The sequence below is a fragment of the Panthera leo genome, chromosome B4 (genome assembly GCF_018350215.1).
Source record: "Panthera leo isolate Ple1 chromosome B4, P.leo_Ple1_pat1.1, whole genome shotgun sequence".
In the NCBI taxonomy this organism is placed as follows: Eukaryota; Metazoa; Chordata; class Mammalia; order Carnivora; family Felidae; genus Panthera; species Panthera leo.
The window spans coordinates 70,439,568-70,456,109 of NC_056685.1; the positions used below are offsets into that span (position 1 = coordinate 70,439,568).

Consider the following 16,542-nt stretch of genomic DNA (forward strand, 5'->3'; position numbering starts at 1 on the left):
TTTTGTATACTATCTTTTATGTTTTGGCTTTGAGAACCTCAGATATAAAATAACTTGAACATCTCTAATAAAAATTTTGCATATGTAAACATAATTTTGTTTACTAAAATGGGATTTCCAAAATTTCAATTGTTCTCATTTCTCTATTTGATTAATAAAGTATAGTATATAGTTTTTGAGAAACTAGATCTTTCAGAGTAAACATATACATATATAAGAATTATTGAGACAGAATATAAACATTATAAAAACAACATATTGCTTTTGTATGTACAATCAAATTAGAGGTAGGTGTTTTAAGTAAAATTCTACTATATCATATCTTCTGTGTTATACCCACAAATTTTCATATTTGTATTTAACCCAAGCATACATTTTTAATATAAAAGTATACTGCATTTCCAGGATAATTTTTTTTATTTGAAGCACCATAACCCACAATTAAAAATTAAAGGAAATATAAAACAAGGTATCTAAGCTGTATCAGTAGAAAGTATAATGGCTATGTACTTTTTGATGTGACTATGGATTTGCTATTCACCTGACAGATTTAATAATGTTTATAGTTGTTTTAAATAAATTCATTTTCCTAATTTTTACTTGCTCCATTTTAAACAAGTAGAATAAACATTTCATTGTACAATTCAGTACTGAGTAGAGATTTGTATGTGCGATTATAGGTATAATATAACTGTAATCCATTCCAAGCTGTTTGTTAACAGCAACATTATCTTGGTATAATTCATTCAAATATCTGTATACTCTACCATAAATTATTGTGTCCTTTTAAAAAGATCCCGATTAGAATCATATATATGTTAAGCTTATTTTGAAGGCTTTGGAAAAATTAAGCAGTGATTTGATTCCCTGATGAGCACCCTGGAAAAAAAAAAAAGAAAGAAAGAAAAGGAAAAGAAAAGGCACAGACATTTTGGATGTGGAAATCTCAGGAAGGGAAGAGTAAAGAAACGAGCACCGGTTATTCGCAGATATTCCAGAGAATATCTCCTCATACTTCCCATTTCTGAATGTTCATATTACTTGAATTGGGAGACCAGTAGTCATGTGAGGAATACACTTTCCACAGAACCCTCCACATCTCCCGTAGACTTTGGTTCCATCCTGAAAATAGGAAGAGGCAGAAATATAGGATAACCATACATGAGCTGGTATCTGTGCACACAGGCAGAAAGAGCAAATGCTTTGAATCATGGGGCTGAAATCATTTAGCCGAAGTTTCCTATAACAATTACATTTGAGGTCAAAGATCATACCGTTTCAGGCTTAGTTGAAATTTGTGGTCATGGGAACTGGATAATCTGAGATTCATATTAGCTACTTGATTATAATCCACACTAAAATTTAGACAATTCATCTCAAACTACATATTTTTTATCGAGGTGTCTATTTGCTTCAGCAAGCTTGTTAAAAACTCTCCCAATTTGCTGTCTGATATTTACATGATTTTACATAAGCTTCTCATAGGCTAAATAAAAAATATATTATACGAATTTGACCTTAACTGACAAGTTGTATTCTCCCCCATTAACCTTAAACATCTCACAGAAGTATTACAAACACAGTTTGAAGAAAAGTATGGAAGGGGAGAAGGTGATAAAATGGATAAAACCGGACTGAAAGCAGTAATTATAATTAGAAAAGGACTAAGAAGGGAGATTCTTCTCTTTTTTCTTTTTTTTTCTGCCTATTTTAAGAAAAGCGAACGATTCACTGAGAAACAGGTAGACAGAGGCTGGTGAAAGGGGTGTGATGCATGCTCTCTCTAGACTGTTTTCCATCTTTGACCAAAAGCCAAAAGACTGAAGACATTTTAATAGGATGAGGCAAAAAATAGTTTGAGCTCCTATATGAGTATCTGGAGAAAATAAGGTTTTTTGTCTGTTTTGTTTTGTTTTTCATGTTAAAAGGGAGGGCAGAGAAGGAAACTTTGAGTTCCTAGAACATTTGGGGGTAAAGAATGTTTTGAGATCAGGGGTTTTTAAGTTGTCTTTTCTTTCAGAAGCTTTTTAACTGTCAAGAATGTAAGTAAGCAGAGAAGAAGGGAATGGCGGTAAAAATTCCCATTCATATACATACATTCTTATCCCCAGATTGTTTAAGTAAAAAGCTAATCTGGATAAAATGTCCTGGCAAGTAAAAAGAGGTTTGCATTTCATGCGTAAGTGTGGGTTCCACCCATCTCAGCTTCACACCAGGCCTCAGGTTTCAGGAAATGCTTTCATATGCAACATTTTTGATCAACGTCGAAATTCTCAGTCGATTAAATAATTAAGCTTTACAATGGAACTTCAAAAGAAGCAAAAGGAATGACTGTACTAAATAGTCACACCTACTGGTGGTCTCTTTACAATACCAAAAAGATATCTAAAAGCTGGATAAATAAGGTGAAATATTTCATTGAGCTCTTTGCACTGAGACCTGCTCAGAATATACTTCAAGTAATTCATTTATTCCCATACTTTCTACCAAACGGGATTAGACCTAAATATGCCAAATCAAAATTTAAAAATAGCCATTTGTTCTAAAAGCCTACTTCTGACCCAAATGGTAGAAATGATAAAAATTTAAATTCTTTAGGTGTTCATTAAAACTCAGTTGCATAGTCTTCAGAAATAGAATGTCTTAGTGTCTATGAATATTAGAAAATTGAGTTTCACTTACAAATAATATTGATACAAGTAGGAGTATAACAAAAGTAACTTCTATCAAAAGAAAGAAAAACCCTAAAATCGAATGGGCAGGGGCTGTCGATGGTGCTGACTTATGAGTGAAAGGGCGGGCCTACGCCAGCCGACTCCATCTTGTTCTGTGTCCTTCACCTTGACCACACCTCCTCCCCTTGAGTAACCCCCCCCTCACCTGTCTAACAGGACTCGGACCCTTCCCCAGCCAATCGGCTGAGGCCACAGCCGTTACCTCACCAACTGCCCCTGGGCCCCAATAAAACCTTTGTCCTTTTGAAACTCGCTCTCTCTCCCTGGTATCTCACCGCTGCGTCGGTGCAGGTAGGGGATTGAGCTCGAGCTAGCTCGAATAAAGGTTCTTTTGCTTTTGCATCGGACTCGGCTCCCTAGTGGTCTTTGGGGATCACGAATTCTGGGCATAACATTTGGGGGCTCGTCCGGGATCCCCAAGACCCCTGAGGGACCCCCGACCCGGAGAGCCTGACTGGCCACGGTTAGTGTCTGTTTGTTTGTTCTGTCTTTTCTGTGTGAGCTCACTTCTGGAGTTCTGGTAGTGCCCGACGCGGTCTAAGTGGACGCACTGGAGGACCACGGGCCGGGAGTTTCGGAAGACGTTCCGATTCTCCCTTCTGGAGGGACGTGGAATCCCCTCAAAGGTCTGAGACGAGGCGGGTCGCTCCCGCTGGTCGGCGTGAGGCCGTCGTCTTTGGAGGGACGTGGAATCCCCTCATCGGTTTTGGAGGGACGTGGAATCCCCTCAAATGTCTAAGCTAGCTTTCAGTGTTGCTTCCATGGAGTTGGAAGATTTTCTAGGGGCCCTCTGTTTGTCTGTTTTTGTGTTTCTCTGTTTTGTTCTGTGGACTTACTGGACGGACGTTATGGGACAGACTCAGACTACTCCTCTAAGTATTATGATTGATCACTTTAAGGATGTGAGGGGAAGAGCTAACAACCTCAGTGTGGAAGTCCAAAAGGGTCGGTGGCAGTTTTTTTGTTCTAGCGAGTGGCCAACTTTCAATGTCGGATGGCCACCAGAGGGGACCTTCGACCTCCCTACCATCCACCGAGTCAGGAGTATCATCTCTCAGCCTAAGACGGGCCATCTTGATCAGCTCCCTTACATTATCACTTGGCAGGACCTTGTGGAAGACCCACCCTCTTGGCTTAAACCCTTCCTAGCCCCGCTCCCTCCGGAGCCAAAACCCATTCTTGCTTTGCAGGGGACAAAGAAGAAAAAAAAGTCTTATCCAGCCTTCAGCACCCCTCTACCCTGTCTTACAGGGGGGTACTGAAGAAGAATTAATTTTTCCTCCCTCGTATAACCCCTCTAGGATGCTGGAAGAACACCATCCTCCCCCTCCGGGGGAGGCAGATGCTGTTCCGAGAGCGGGAGGCGGAAACGCTCCAGTGGGAAGCCCGCCCTTCACCAGACAAAGGGCTCAGAGGGAGCAATCCGCCTCCGCCGCCGACTCCACTATTCTGCCCCTGCGAGCCACCGGACCCCCAGACGCGGAGGGGAACCAGCCCCATCACTATTGGCCTTTCGCCACTAGTGACCTCTACAATTGGAAAGCTCAGAATCCTAAGTTTTCCGAGAAACCGGCAGGGCTTATTGATTTATTAGACTCTGTTCTTTTTACCCATCAGCCCACGTGGGACGATTGCCAGCAGCTTTTGCAGGTCCTGTTCACGACTGAAGAAAGAGAAAGAATCGTCAACGAGGCCCGAAAACTAGTTCCGGGCACAGACAGGAATCCCACCACCAACCAGGCTCAGATAGATGCCTCCTTCCCCTTAACTCGGCCCCAGTGGGATTTCAACACGGCAGAAGGTAAGGAGAGGCTCCGGGTCTACCGCCAGACTCTAATGGGGGGTCTCCGAATGGCTGCTAGAAAGCCAACCAATTTGGCCAAGGTAGGAAATGTACAACAGGGAAAAGATGAATCTCCGGCTGCCTTTTTAGAACGGATCATGGAGGCATTCCGTACCTATACCCCCATGGATCCAGAGGTTCTGGAAAGCAAGGCAGCTGTTATCATGGCCTTTGTAAACCAATCGGCCATAGACATTAGGAGAAAATTACAGAAAATAGATAGACTAGGAGAAAAAAGTCTGCAGGACTTACTGGTGGTAGCCGAAAAGGTATATAATAACCGGGAGCTTCCTGAGGACAAGCAGGCTCGCGCCATGGCGGCTGCCAGCAGTAAGCAGACTCGAGACCTGGCGAGAATACTACTAGTTACCACTGCTGACTCCCCTGAGGAACGAGACCGCCGTCTCTGGCAGCTGGCAGACGACGCAAGAAAAGGTAAAAGAACCACCAAGGGGGGGAAGCAGAGGCTGCAGAAGGATCAGTGCGCATACTGCAAGGAGATAAGGCATTGGGCCCGAGATTGTCTGAAAAGGGCTGGCGGGAAAGGAAGCAAGACTGATCGAGTAAAAGTCCTAGAGCTAGATGAACTAAGTGATTAGGGGAGTCGGGGTTCGGACCCTCTCCCCGAACCCAGGGTAACTCTTAAAGTGGAGGGGACCCCTGTTGACTTCCTTGTCGACACCGGAGCACAACATTCGGTCCTCCGCACCCCACAAGGAAAACTAGCCAGCAAGAAGTCCTGGGTACAAGGGGCAACTGGTATGAGCCAGTATTCATGGACTACCCGAAGAACAGTAGATTTGGGAACGGGCCGGGTATCCCACTCCTTTATGGTAATACCAGAATGCCCCTACCCGCTGTTAGGACGGGACTTACTGACCAAGATTAGAGCTCAGATAACTTTCAGACAAGGGGGGCCTCAGGTCACCGATGGCAAGGGCCACCCCATCCAGGTCCTGACCATGAAACTGGAGGATGAATACCTCCTCCACCAGGAGGCGCTCCCGAGAGAGGATAATATAGACAGATGGCTACAAGAATTCCCCTCGGTTTGGGCAGAGACTGGGGGGGGGATGGGACTAGCCGCTCATAGGACCCCAGTCCTGGTAGAGCTCAAGCCAGGAGAGAGTCCGGTAAGGATCAAACAATACCCCATGTCACAGGAGGCCCGGAAGGGGATCCAGCCACACATCCGGAGACTACGAAGCCTAGGGGTACTAGTTCCTTGCCAGTCTGCCTGGAACACCCCCTTACTGCCGGTCAAAAAGCCTCACACAAATGACTACCGACCGGTACAAGACCTCCGGGAAGTAAATAAGAGGGTCGCGGACATACACCCAACTGTTCCCAACCCATATACTCTCTTGAGCTCCTTGGCGCCCTCCAGGGTCTGGTATACTGTACTAGATTTAAAGGACGCCTTCTTCAGTCTGCCGCTGGCACCCCAGAGCCAACCCCTGTTCGCCTTCGAGTGGCATGATCCGGAGGAGGGCTACAGTGGGCAACTCACCTGGACACAGCTACCTCAGGGATTCAAAAATTCACCCACCATCTTCGACGAGGCACTACACGAGGACCTGGGTGAGTACAGAAGGGAGCACCCTGGCCTCACCCTCCTACAGTACGTAGATGACATCCTGATTGCTGCTGACACGGCCAAAGACTGTGAGCGAGGGACCCAGGACCTGCTGGCTACCCTGGGAGCTTTAGGGTACCGGGCATCCGCGAAGAAGGCTCAGATATGCAGGGAGAGGGTAAGTTACCTGGGATATATCCTGGAGGGCGGACAGCGGCGGTTATCAGATGCCAGAAAAGAAACTGTCCTAAAGATCCCTACTCCCACCTCCCGAAGAGAAGTGAGGGAATTCCTAGGATCAGCCGGCTACTGCCGCCTCTGGGTTCCAGGTTTTGCTGAGATCGCCAGGCCCCTATATGAAGCTACCAAAGAGGGGAAAACATTTAAATGGACTGAAAAAGAAGAAATTGCCTTTAATCAGTTAAAAAAGGCCCTCCTAAGTGCCCCAGCCCTGGGCCTACCAGACATTATGAAACCCTTCCACCTCTTTGTAGACGAACATAAGGGAATAGCAAAAGGGGTTCTAACTCAAGCCTTAGGCCCCTGGAACCGCCCAGTGGCTTACCTGTCTAAGAAACTAGACCCAGTGGCTGCCGGCTGGCCGCCATGCCTAAGAATTATTGCGGCGACAGCACTCCTAGTCAAGGATGCAGACAAACTGACCCTAGGACAGGAGATCTGGATCACAACCCCACACGCCATTAAAGGGGTCCTGAAACAGCCTCCTGATAGATGGATGAGCAATACACGTGTGACTCATTACCAGAGCCTCCTACTCAACCCTCCACGAGTGCGGTTCCACCCCAGTGCAGCCCTCAATCCTGCAACCCTGCTGCCCGACCCTGACCTAGGTGCTCCACTACATGACTGTGCGGGAATCCTGGAACAAGTACATGGATTCCGGATGGACCTGACCGACCAGCCCCTCCCCGATGCCGAGGCTACTTGGTTCACTGATGGCAGCAGCTTTGTGCGAGATGGACACAGGTATGCGGGTGCAGCGGTGGTCACCGAAATGGACACCGTATGGGCGGAGGCTCTACCCTCCGGAACGTCAGCCCAGCGAGCGGAGCTCATAGCCCTCACCAAGGCGCTGATGCTGGGAGCTGGAAAACGGCTTAACATCTACACAGACAGCCGTTATGCATTTGCCACAGCTCATATTCATGGGGCAATTTATCAGGAGAGGGGGTTACTGACGGCAGAAGGACGGACTATAAAAAATAAGCAGGAGATACTTAACCTGCTTACGGCCTTATGGCTTCCTGCCAAGCTAGCCATTATCCACTGCCAAGGGCACCAAAAAGCTGATAACCCAGTAGCTAGAGGTAATCGAAAGGCTGACCAGGCAGCCAAGGCAGTAGCCCTTACTCCAGTCCCCACCATGACCATACAACTACCAGACCCGGGAGACCCAGTTTTACCAGACCAGCCCAAATACTCCCAGGAGGAGTTACAGCGGATCAAGAAACTCCCCATGGCCCAGGAGATAAAGGGATGGTGGTATACACCTAACAAGGAGCTCGTGCTGCCAGACCGGCTCGGAGTCTCAATATTAGAGCACATGCATCGGTCTACTCACATGGGGGCCCGAAAATTAAAAGACTTAATCCGACATGCCGGAATCAAGATTCACCAACAGGACACCAAAATAGAGCAAGTTGTATCTGCCTGCAAGACCTGCCAACTCACCAACGCGAAAGCTACATCAAATAAAAAAGGAACCAGGCTCAGAGGCACCAGACCGGGAGCCCAATGGGAAGTCGACTTCACTGAAGTCAAACCAGGAAAGTATGGTTATAAATATCTTTTAGTATTTACAGACACCTTCTCTGGCTGGGTGGAGGCATACCCAACCAAGCATGAAACGGCTCAGACGGTGGCTAAGAAGCTACTAGAAGACATCTTACCCAGGTATGGTTTTCCTGCCATGGTAGGATCAGACAATGGACCAGCTTTTATCTCTCAGGTAACACAGGCAGTAGCCAAGGCGGTGGGGGCAAACTGGAAATTACATTGTGCTTATAGGCCCCAGAGCTCAGGACAGGTAGAAAGAATGAATAGAACCCTAAAAGAGACCCTTACCAAATTAACCATGGAGACTGGCGGGGACTGGGTGACTCTCCTACCGTACGCCCTTTACCGGGTTAGAAACACTCCTTACACTCTGGGTTTTACTCCCTACGAGATCATGTTTGGCAGGCCACCCCCTGTTATTCCCAGCCTTCGAGCTGAACTTCTTGCAGAGTTTAAAGATCAAGAACTTTTTCTTTCCTTGAGAGGGCTCCAGAGGGCGCACGAGGATATTTGGCCGCGCCTCCGTGCCATCTACGAGGCTGGCCCGACCCCGACACCTCATCAGTACAAGCCGGGAGACTGGGTCTATGTCAAGAGGCACCACCGAGAGACTCTCGAGCCGCGCTGGAAGGGACCCTACATTGTAGTGCTGACAACCCCCACCGCTCTCAAAGTAGACGGCATCGCGACCTGGGTCCATCACACCCACGTTCAGCCAGCGGACCCCTCCTCGATCCGGAAGGACTTCGTCACGCGATGGGCCATCAGTCGGGACCAACACAACCCGCTCAAGCTCAAGCTCAAGCTACAGCACATTCGACCCACCTAATATTGGTAACTCTGTTAACTCTGCTTGTCATTGCTCATGCTACCGGGAGTCCCCACACCCCCCAAAACATCACCTGGCAGATCATAGATACCAGCTCAGGGACAATACTTAATTAGACCTCCCAGAGCCACCCCAGGGACACATGCTTCCCAGAACTTAGCGTAAACTTCCAAACTGTTCCCCTTGTCACCATAAATGCAGCCGGTCCCATGATTGGGTCCGTAAGTTACATGACAAGGGGGGAATGAAAGGGCGGGCCTACGCCAGCCGACTCCATCTTGTTCTGTGTCCTTCACCTTGACCACACCTCCTCCCCTTGAGTAACCCCCCCCTCACCTGTCTAACAGGACTCGGACCCTTCCCCAGCCAATCGGCTGAGGCCACAGCCGTTACCTCACCAACTGCCCCTGGGCCCCAATAAAACCTTTGTCCTTTTGAAACTCGCTCTCTCTCCCTGGTATCTCACCGCTGCGTCGGTGCAGGTAGGGGATTGAGCTCGAGCTAGCTCGAATAAAGGTTCTTTTGCTTTTGCATCGGACTCGGCTCCCTAGTGGTCTTTGGGGATCACGAATTCTGGGCATAACAGAGTAACACAGGTGAAAACACTTACAGATCCTGATTTACTGTAGATAGAGTCCTGCTATCTGAGACATGGTAACCGTAAGTAACAGGAACCATCTCATAAAGGGTATGTGCCAGGGCAGTGTATGAGCAAATTAAATGTGTTCTACATGTAATACGTGTGCTACAGTAAAAGCCAAGTACGATGTTATCTAGATAAAGGCAGAGGAAAATATGCATACACCCATAAAAATAGTCCTAATTCTTAGAGAAACTATAAAGAACAGATGTTAAACGACAAATGGCTTTAACACCACCCCCATCACTGAATCAAAGCACTGAGGTAAATAAACCAAAAATATACTCCTCACTTTGAAATATTAAAACTACCACATCTTTAATATTAAAGTATAGCTAACAGCACTACCTCTTTTTGAAGTACTGGCATATCAAGTCAGCAGCCCCAAACAAGCCAGATAAAATCTCTATGCCCTGGCATTTGATATTTCAGGTTCAAGGATCTGTAGCCTACACATGGATTTATATGCACGTAAAAACACATGTACATTAATAACAATGAACCCAGTTTCATTATTTCATAGATTAATATTATGCCCCATTATATGTAACATGCCTCATATATGCAATAACTCATTAGTCATTAACTTTATAACTCTAAAGTAGAGGTCCTTTAATTCCACTTCACAGCACAGTATTTCAGACAGGCATTTTGGTCCAGCAGGACTTACTTGTGATCTGTGGATGATGACAGAGGCATAACTCCCCTGAGCAAGCCACTTTGCTGTGTTGGATATCCTCATCCCAGTTCCTGCCAAGTTAATGCTGAACTGTCCCTAGATTGTAAACAAAACAAAATAGGTGGAATTAATAAAATATTTAAGAATGCTCCTGGAGGCACCTGGGTGTCTCAGTTGGTTAGACATTGGACTCTTGCTTTCAGTTCAGGTCATAATCTCACAGTTCTGAGTTCGAGCCTGGCAACAGGCTCCGTGCTGACAGTGGAGCCTGCTTAGGATTTTCTCTCTCTCCCTCTCTTTCTCTATCTCTGTCTCAAAACAATAAATAGACATTTGATAATATTATTAAAAGAAAAAAAGAATGCTCGGGACACCTGGGTGGCTCAGTCGGTTAAGCATCTGACTTTGGCTCGGGTAATGATCTCGCAGTCCAAGTCCGTGAGTTCGAGCCCCTTGTCGGGCTCTGGGCTGACAGCTCACTTGGAGACTGGAGCCTGCTTCAGATTCTGTGTCTCCCTCTCTCTCTGCCCCTCCTCCGCTTGCATTCTGTCTCTCTCTCTTAAAAATAAATAAACATTAAAAAAAAACTTAAAAAAAAAGAATGCTCTTGGATAAAAACACCTCCATTTGAATTACATAAGAAACACTTCAAATTATTTTTCAAGGGTCTTTCTTTAAAAAATAAAATAATATTGATATAATCTTACTCTAAAGGAAGTGAACCAGCTAAAGCTTTTTAAACATTGATTACAAACAAATCTCAATATGAGACATCTGAATCAATACCATATAATGTTATTTGTGCAAAAGTAATTCTGTCCAACCCTAGGACTCCACGGCTTGACAGCTAGAGCTCGTGTCCCTGTAGCAATCGGCAAGTCCTAAGAGATGGGGTGTTCACAGGGACAAATGCCAGACTTTCACATTTCTCCAATTTCTTTTTTTTTTAATTTTTTTAATGTTTATTTATTTTTGAGAGAGAGAGAGAGCATGAGCGGGAAAGGGGCAGAGAGAGAGAGAGACACAGAATCCGAAGTAGGATCCAGGCTCCTAGCTGTCAGCATAGAGCCCTACACAGGGCTCAAACCACAATCCACGAGATCATGACCTGAGCCGAAGTCAGACGCTTATCCAACTGAGTCACCCAGGTACACCTCTTCAATTTCTATTCTTGACCTCTTCTTACTAACTTCTCTGATGAATTACACCTGTTTAATGTATTTTCTGGACTCTCCTGTTAATGTGCCTTACTCTGTTGCCATAAAAATATTACTTCTCAACCCCCTACACAAAACTAGTCAGTGTAATATTATTGTCCCAGCTATTACATCCCTTTTTAAAGTGCCCTGAAGTGTATGATGCCACAGGATTTACACACATGGTCTGTGAGCCCCCTAGTGGCATTATGATCTAATTCTTTTCAAGACACAAGAACCATTTTCATGTCAAAATATTTCAGACTATCTTTGCTAAATATTAAACCTCAAATACCTGTTAATTGAGAAAATGTGTGACAAAACTGGATAAAATTTGGGCACATTTATGTCTTGCAGTACACAATTACACATTGAAAAGTAGAATTAATTAATGCTAATTAAGCTTATTGCCAATGTTCCATGTACACATAGATTCAGAGTGACCTTCTTAGATCACATCACTATATCCCATAGCCTAAGATGCATGAATCTTGAGCAAGACTGTGATAAAATATTAGGAGTTACATTATGTGATTGAAAATATTATCTTGTCATGAAGGCAAAGATGAAATAGATTTCAAATATATTTATAATGTGAATTATTACTATTGCTAAAACAATTATATATCAATTTAGTTTATTGCTAAGAAGTCTAAGCTATTTCTTAATTAAAATCAAAATAGAAATTCAAATACATTTATGATATAATTTTGATATATACAGAATTTCCCTGTAAGAGAAATAATGTTTAGATAAATTCCAAAGAAAATATATTACATATATCATTTGGTTATAAATTTAGAATATGACTATATGTTTCATTCCTGTATTCTCAGAGCCCAGAATATGGCTTAGTGTTTTTGAATGGATGAATTAAGTGCAACATTATAAATATTAAATTTTAGCATTACATACACATGAATACACAAATACACATATAAACTTTTCATATGCCATGATAATGAATGACATTAATACTAGACACATTGGTATTTTATATTGGCAAATACTAGACACATTTGGTATTTTATATTAGTAAATAACTAATTCTTAGTCAACCTGCTACAAGTTTTGCATTGAATATCTCCATCTCACATTAACTCATAAGTAGGCCTCTGACCAACAAAACTCCTTAAAAATAGACGTATATTCTGTGATGCAGGTTTCCTGTGACAAGCCACTTACTGAGTGCCCCAGCAGGCCATTCGGTGTTTTCACAGCCTAACATTCTACACTTTCCTTAATTCTTTACCCTCCTGCTCAAGGTTGCTTGGAAGCATTCAAATGTATATACACTGGAAATGAAAGGAAAAAAAATGACTGACTACTGACAGACTTAGGTGGTCATTGACACAATCAGTTGGTCTAGAAATATCTATTGCTCCATTTCTCCAGACTAATTTTCATGAGCTTTATTTATGTCCTTAGTTGATAAAAACTTCCAGTTTTAAGATAAATTTTGGGAATATAATGGGCAGCATGGTAATTCCAGTTAACAACACTGTACTGTGTATTTGAAAGTTGCTAAGGGAGTAGATCTTAAAAGTTCTCATTCAAAGAAAAAAATTTGGTAACTATGTGAGGTGATAGATGTTAATTAAATTTACCATGGTGATCATTTTGCAATATATACATAACCAAATCATTATCTTGCACACCTTACACTAATGCAATATTCTATGACAATTATATTTTACTAAACAGGGGGGAAAATAAAATAGCATATGTATATAAATAAATGTAATGCATTGTAGAGAATTACAGGTATATAAAAAAAGGTACTGGTACATTCCTATGGGACTTCAGAAGGAATAAATGATTGGATAAATTAATTATATTAGTTTCATATTTTTATTTAAGAGTAAAATGTATACCTCCTTAAACCTAACCCTTAACTTAAAAAATTAGTTCAAAGTAGCTGCTAAAAATTTGTGTTTTAAAAGTAGTATGAGGTTTACCTCCTCTTCTACTCTCAACCTTTTTTAGAAGAGGCGGCCATAAGATGTAAAATTCTAATAGCAAAGTCACAAGTGGAAGGTGATTCAAATATCCAATAATTCAACAAATTGGAATGTCTTGAGTAATTAATTGACTGCATCAAAGGAAAAAGTAGTTGTGGATATAAGAGAAGAGCTATAGAGGTAGACATAAGTTTTAATGTTCTACTTCTTTTATTGACTGGTTGGTTCATGTGGTCTTATTACATCATTATAGTTTGATAATTCTAAAATGTGTTGTACATGTTTTATCATGAAGGGATCTATAATCCGAGGCAACCGCAATAAAAATTCCATGGAGAATTTTTGTAGCTCTAGAGAACTGATTCTAAAATTTATATGAAAAGACAAATTAAAATAGTTAAATTAATTTTTAAAAAGAATAAACTTGAAGAACCCACACTACCTTATTTTAACACTTATTATAAAGCTATCATAACCAAGACACTGCTGTGTTGGAGAGATAGGTAGATCAATGGAACAGAATAAAGTTCAGAAATAGACCCACAAGTGGACCAAAAATAGGTCCACTTGATTTTTAACAAAGGTGTTAAGGTAATTAAGTAGAGAAAATATTGTCTTTTCAACAAATGGTGTTTGGACAAGTGGATGTCTACATGCAAAATCCATTAGATTTTACACAATATTAATTCAAAATCAACCACAGGTCTAAGGGTAAAACTATAAAACTATACAAATTTTTGAAGGAAACATGGGAGAAAATCTTTGTCACTTGGAGTTAGTCAAGGAGTTCTTCAATATGAAACTAAATGCACAACCCATATAGCATAAAAGTAATAAATTTGATTTCATTAAAATTTAAAAATTTTGCTGTGTGAAAGACACTTGAAAGAAAAGCTATGGCTCAGATCAGGAAAAAATATTTGCAAATATATTATGTAACAAGAGACTTGTATCCAGAATATGTAAAGAACTCTCAAAATTAAACAGTAGGAAATGAACAATCCAATTTTTAAAATGGGTAGAAGTCTTAAAAAAACACTTCACCAAAGTGGATATGCAGATGACCAATAAGGACATGAAAGGTATTTAACATATTTAACTGTGAATCAAATGCAAATTAAAACCACAATGAGATTCCACAGAACATGATGGGGCAGAAAACAAAACTTGACAATACTAAGTGCTAACAGGGAAGCAAAGCGACTAGAACTTTAATCTTGGCTAGTGGGAATACAAAATAGTACAGCTACTCTTTAAAACAGTTTGGTAGTTTTTTATAACGTAAACATACACAGTCCCTATGACCTTACAATCCCATTAATCAGGTAATTATCCCAGAAAAATGAAAATGTATGTTCACACATACACCTGCACACAAATGTGCATATCAGCTCTATTCATAATCTCCCCAAACTATAAGCAACCCGTTCTTCCAATGGATGAGTGGACAAACTATAGGATCACTGTACAACTTGCATATGATAGAATAATTCACAGCAATACAAAAGGAACAAATTACTGACACATGCAACAACACAGATGAATCACAAAGGCATTATGTTGAGTGAAGAGAGCCAATCTTAAAACGTTATATACTGTATTTTCCATTTATATGACATTTGTATGACATTCCAGCAAAGGCAAAACAATGGCAACAGAGAACAGTTCAGTGTTTACCAGAAGTTAGGTCCAAAGATTTGGAATTGCCCTATATGCTGATTATACTGATGGTAATGTGAATCTGTACATATGATAAAACTGTATACTAAAAAAAAAAGGTAATTTTTCTCTATAACTTTTTTAAATGTGAATGGGTATAAAATTTATTTAAAGAATAAATTTTCCAAAAGGCTTGCAAAATAAACCCAACAGTCTGTTGTATGTAAGAGACATACTTAAAATAAAGTGATCCATAAAAGCTAAAATTAAAAGGATGGGCAAAAAAATACCAGGAATCTGAACATAAGAAAAGAAGAAGGGTAATAATACTAAGGGACAAAGTAGAATTCAAGTCTTAAATCAGGAAAACATGACAAATAAATACTAAAAACCATAATCTACAATGAAAAATAACCCATGAATATTATGAATTGAGTAACACAGTGACTTTTATAAAATAAAACTATAGGAGATACAAGTAGACATAGATAGATAGATAGATAGATAGATAGATAGATAGATAGATAGATGATAGATAGATAGATACCCCCAATAGGAAATTTTAATATACGACTTTTAGTAACAAGACAGATCAAGCAGGCAAAAATAAGGAGAGGGATAATCTAAACAATATAATCAAAAAGGTAGATCTTTGGATGCGTATCAAACTCTGTATCCTTATGGTAAAAAATACATGTTTGAAATATTTAATGACTGGTTCTGAATTCTCAAAATAGATGCTGACCATGATCTACTTGCATTAGCTGAATGTAGTTATTTTTCTTGCTCTTGTGTCATCAATATTAATTATAAAACAGCTAAAGAGATACACATTAGGTTTTATCGTCCAATTTTTGTGGCTCTTTGAAAAGTATCAAAGGTTTTCCTTTACTTCACTTTTGATATATGTATTCTAAAGTCACATCACACTCCTTAACTTCATCTTATATTGCAATGTGGCAAAGTTTATTTTCCCTAAAGAGTGCCATATGTATCCATTCTCTTTTTAGAATTCATGTCCCAGAGTGCCCTGTCATATGCAAACACAGAGGATGTGGTTTTGATGAATCCCAAACAAAATAAGTTCTTTCTGTGACATCAAACATCTGGAGAGTATTCATGCAAATGTTGTATAACTTAACACAGAATCTGGTTTATATATTTGACAGAACACCTCTAAGAATACTGGACAGTTTGTATTTTTGGTAACATAAACCTCAGCCGGTTGAATTGTAGAGAATGAATGTAGATAGGTAAATTTCCTATTCACAGCACATACCTATCTATGCTCGCTAACATCTAATTTGGGAAATAAAACCTGGCATTCTAGAAATGCCTGGAGAACTACACGAGGGAGGCATCTCACCTTGATGAGTAGAGAGGAATATTTTATTACTGTACTGGTTCTGCCTCTGACTTTCTCAAGGACCTTGGACAGGTTATTAACATGGAATGTCTGCTTCTCCTAACTATGAAATGGGATTGCCCAGTTTACAACTACATAACTTTCTCAAGATATTATAGGGGAGAAATGGGGTCACAGAGAAATTAAATAAAGGGTTAGAAATTAATGGAAATAACTATAGTATCATTTAAAAACCTAACTGTGCTAACGCCTCTTATTCAG

The 16,542-nt window shown here is 41.4% G+C and overlaps 1 protein-coding gene across 1 annotated transcript in view; it reads right to left on the reverse strand.

Moving 5' to 3' along the window:
* Positions 1-927: 927 nt before the first annotated feature.
* The window catches only part of ADAMTS20 (ADAM metallopeptidase with thrombospondin type 1 motif 20), a 183,701-nt gene continuing 168,086 nt past the window's right edge, over positions 928-16,542 (reverse strand). The window contains exons 38-39 of the mRNA XM_042948461.1: positions 10,091-10,195; positions 928-1,122 (exon numbers count right to left, since the gene is read on the reverse strand). Coding sequence (XP_042804395.1) covers positions 1,033-1,122; positions 10,091-10,195 — 195 coding nt within the window. The 3' untranslated portion in view covers positions 928-1,032. The remainder of the gene's footprint in view (positions 1,123-10,090; positions 10,196-16,542) is intronic.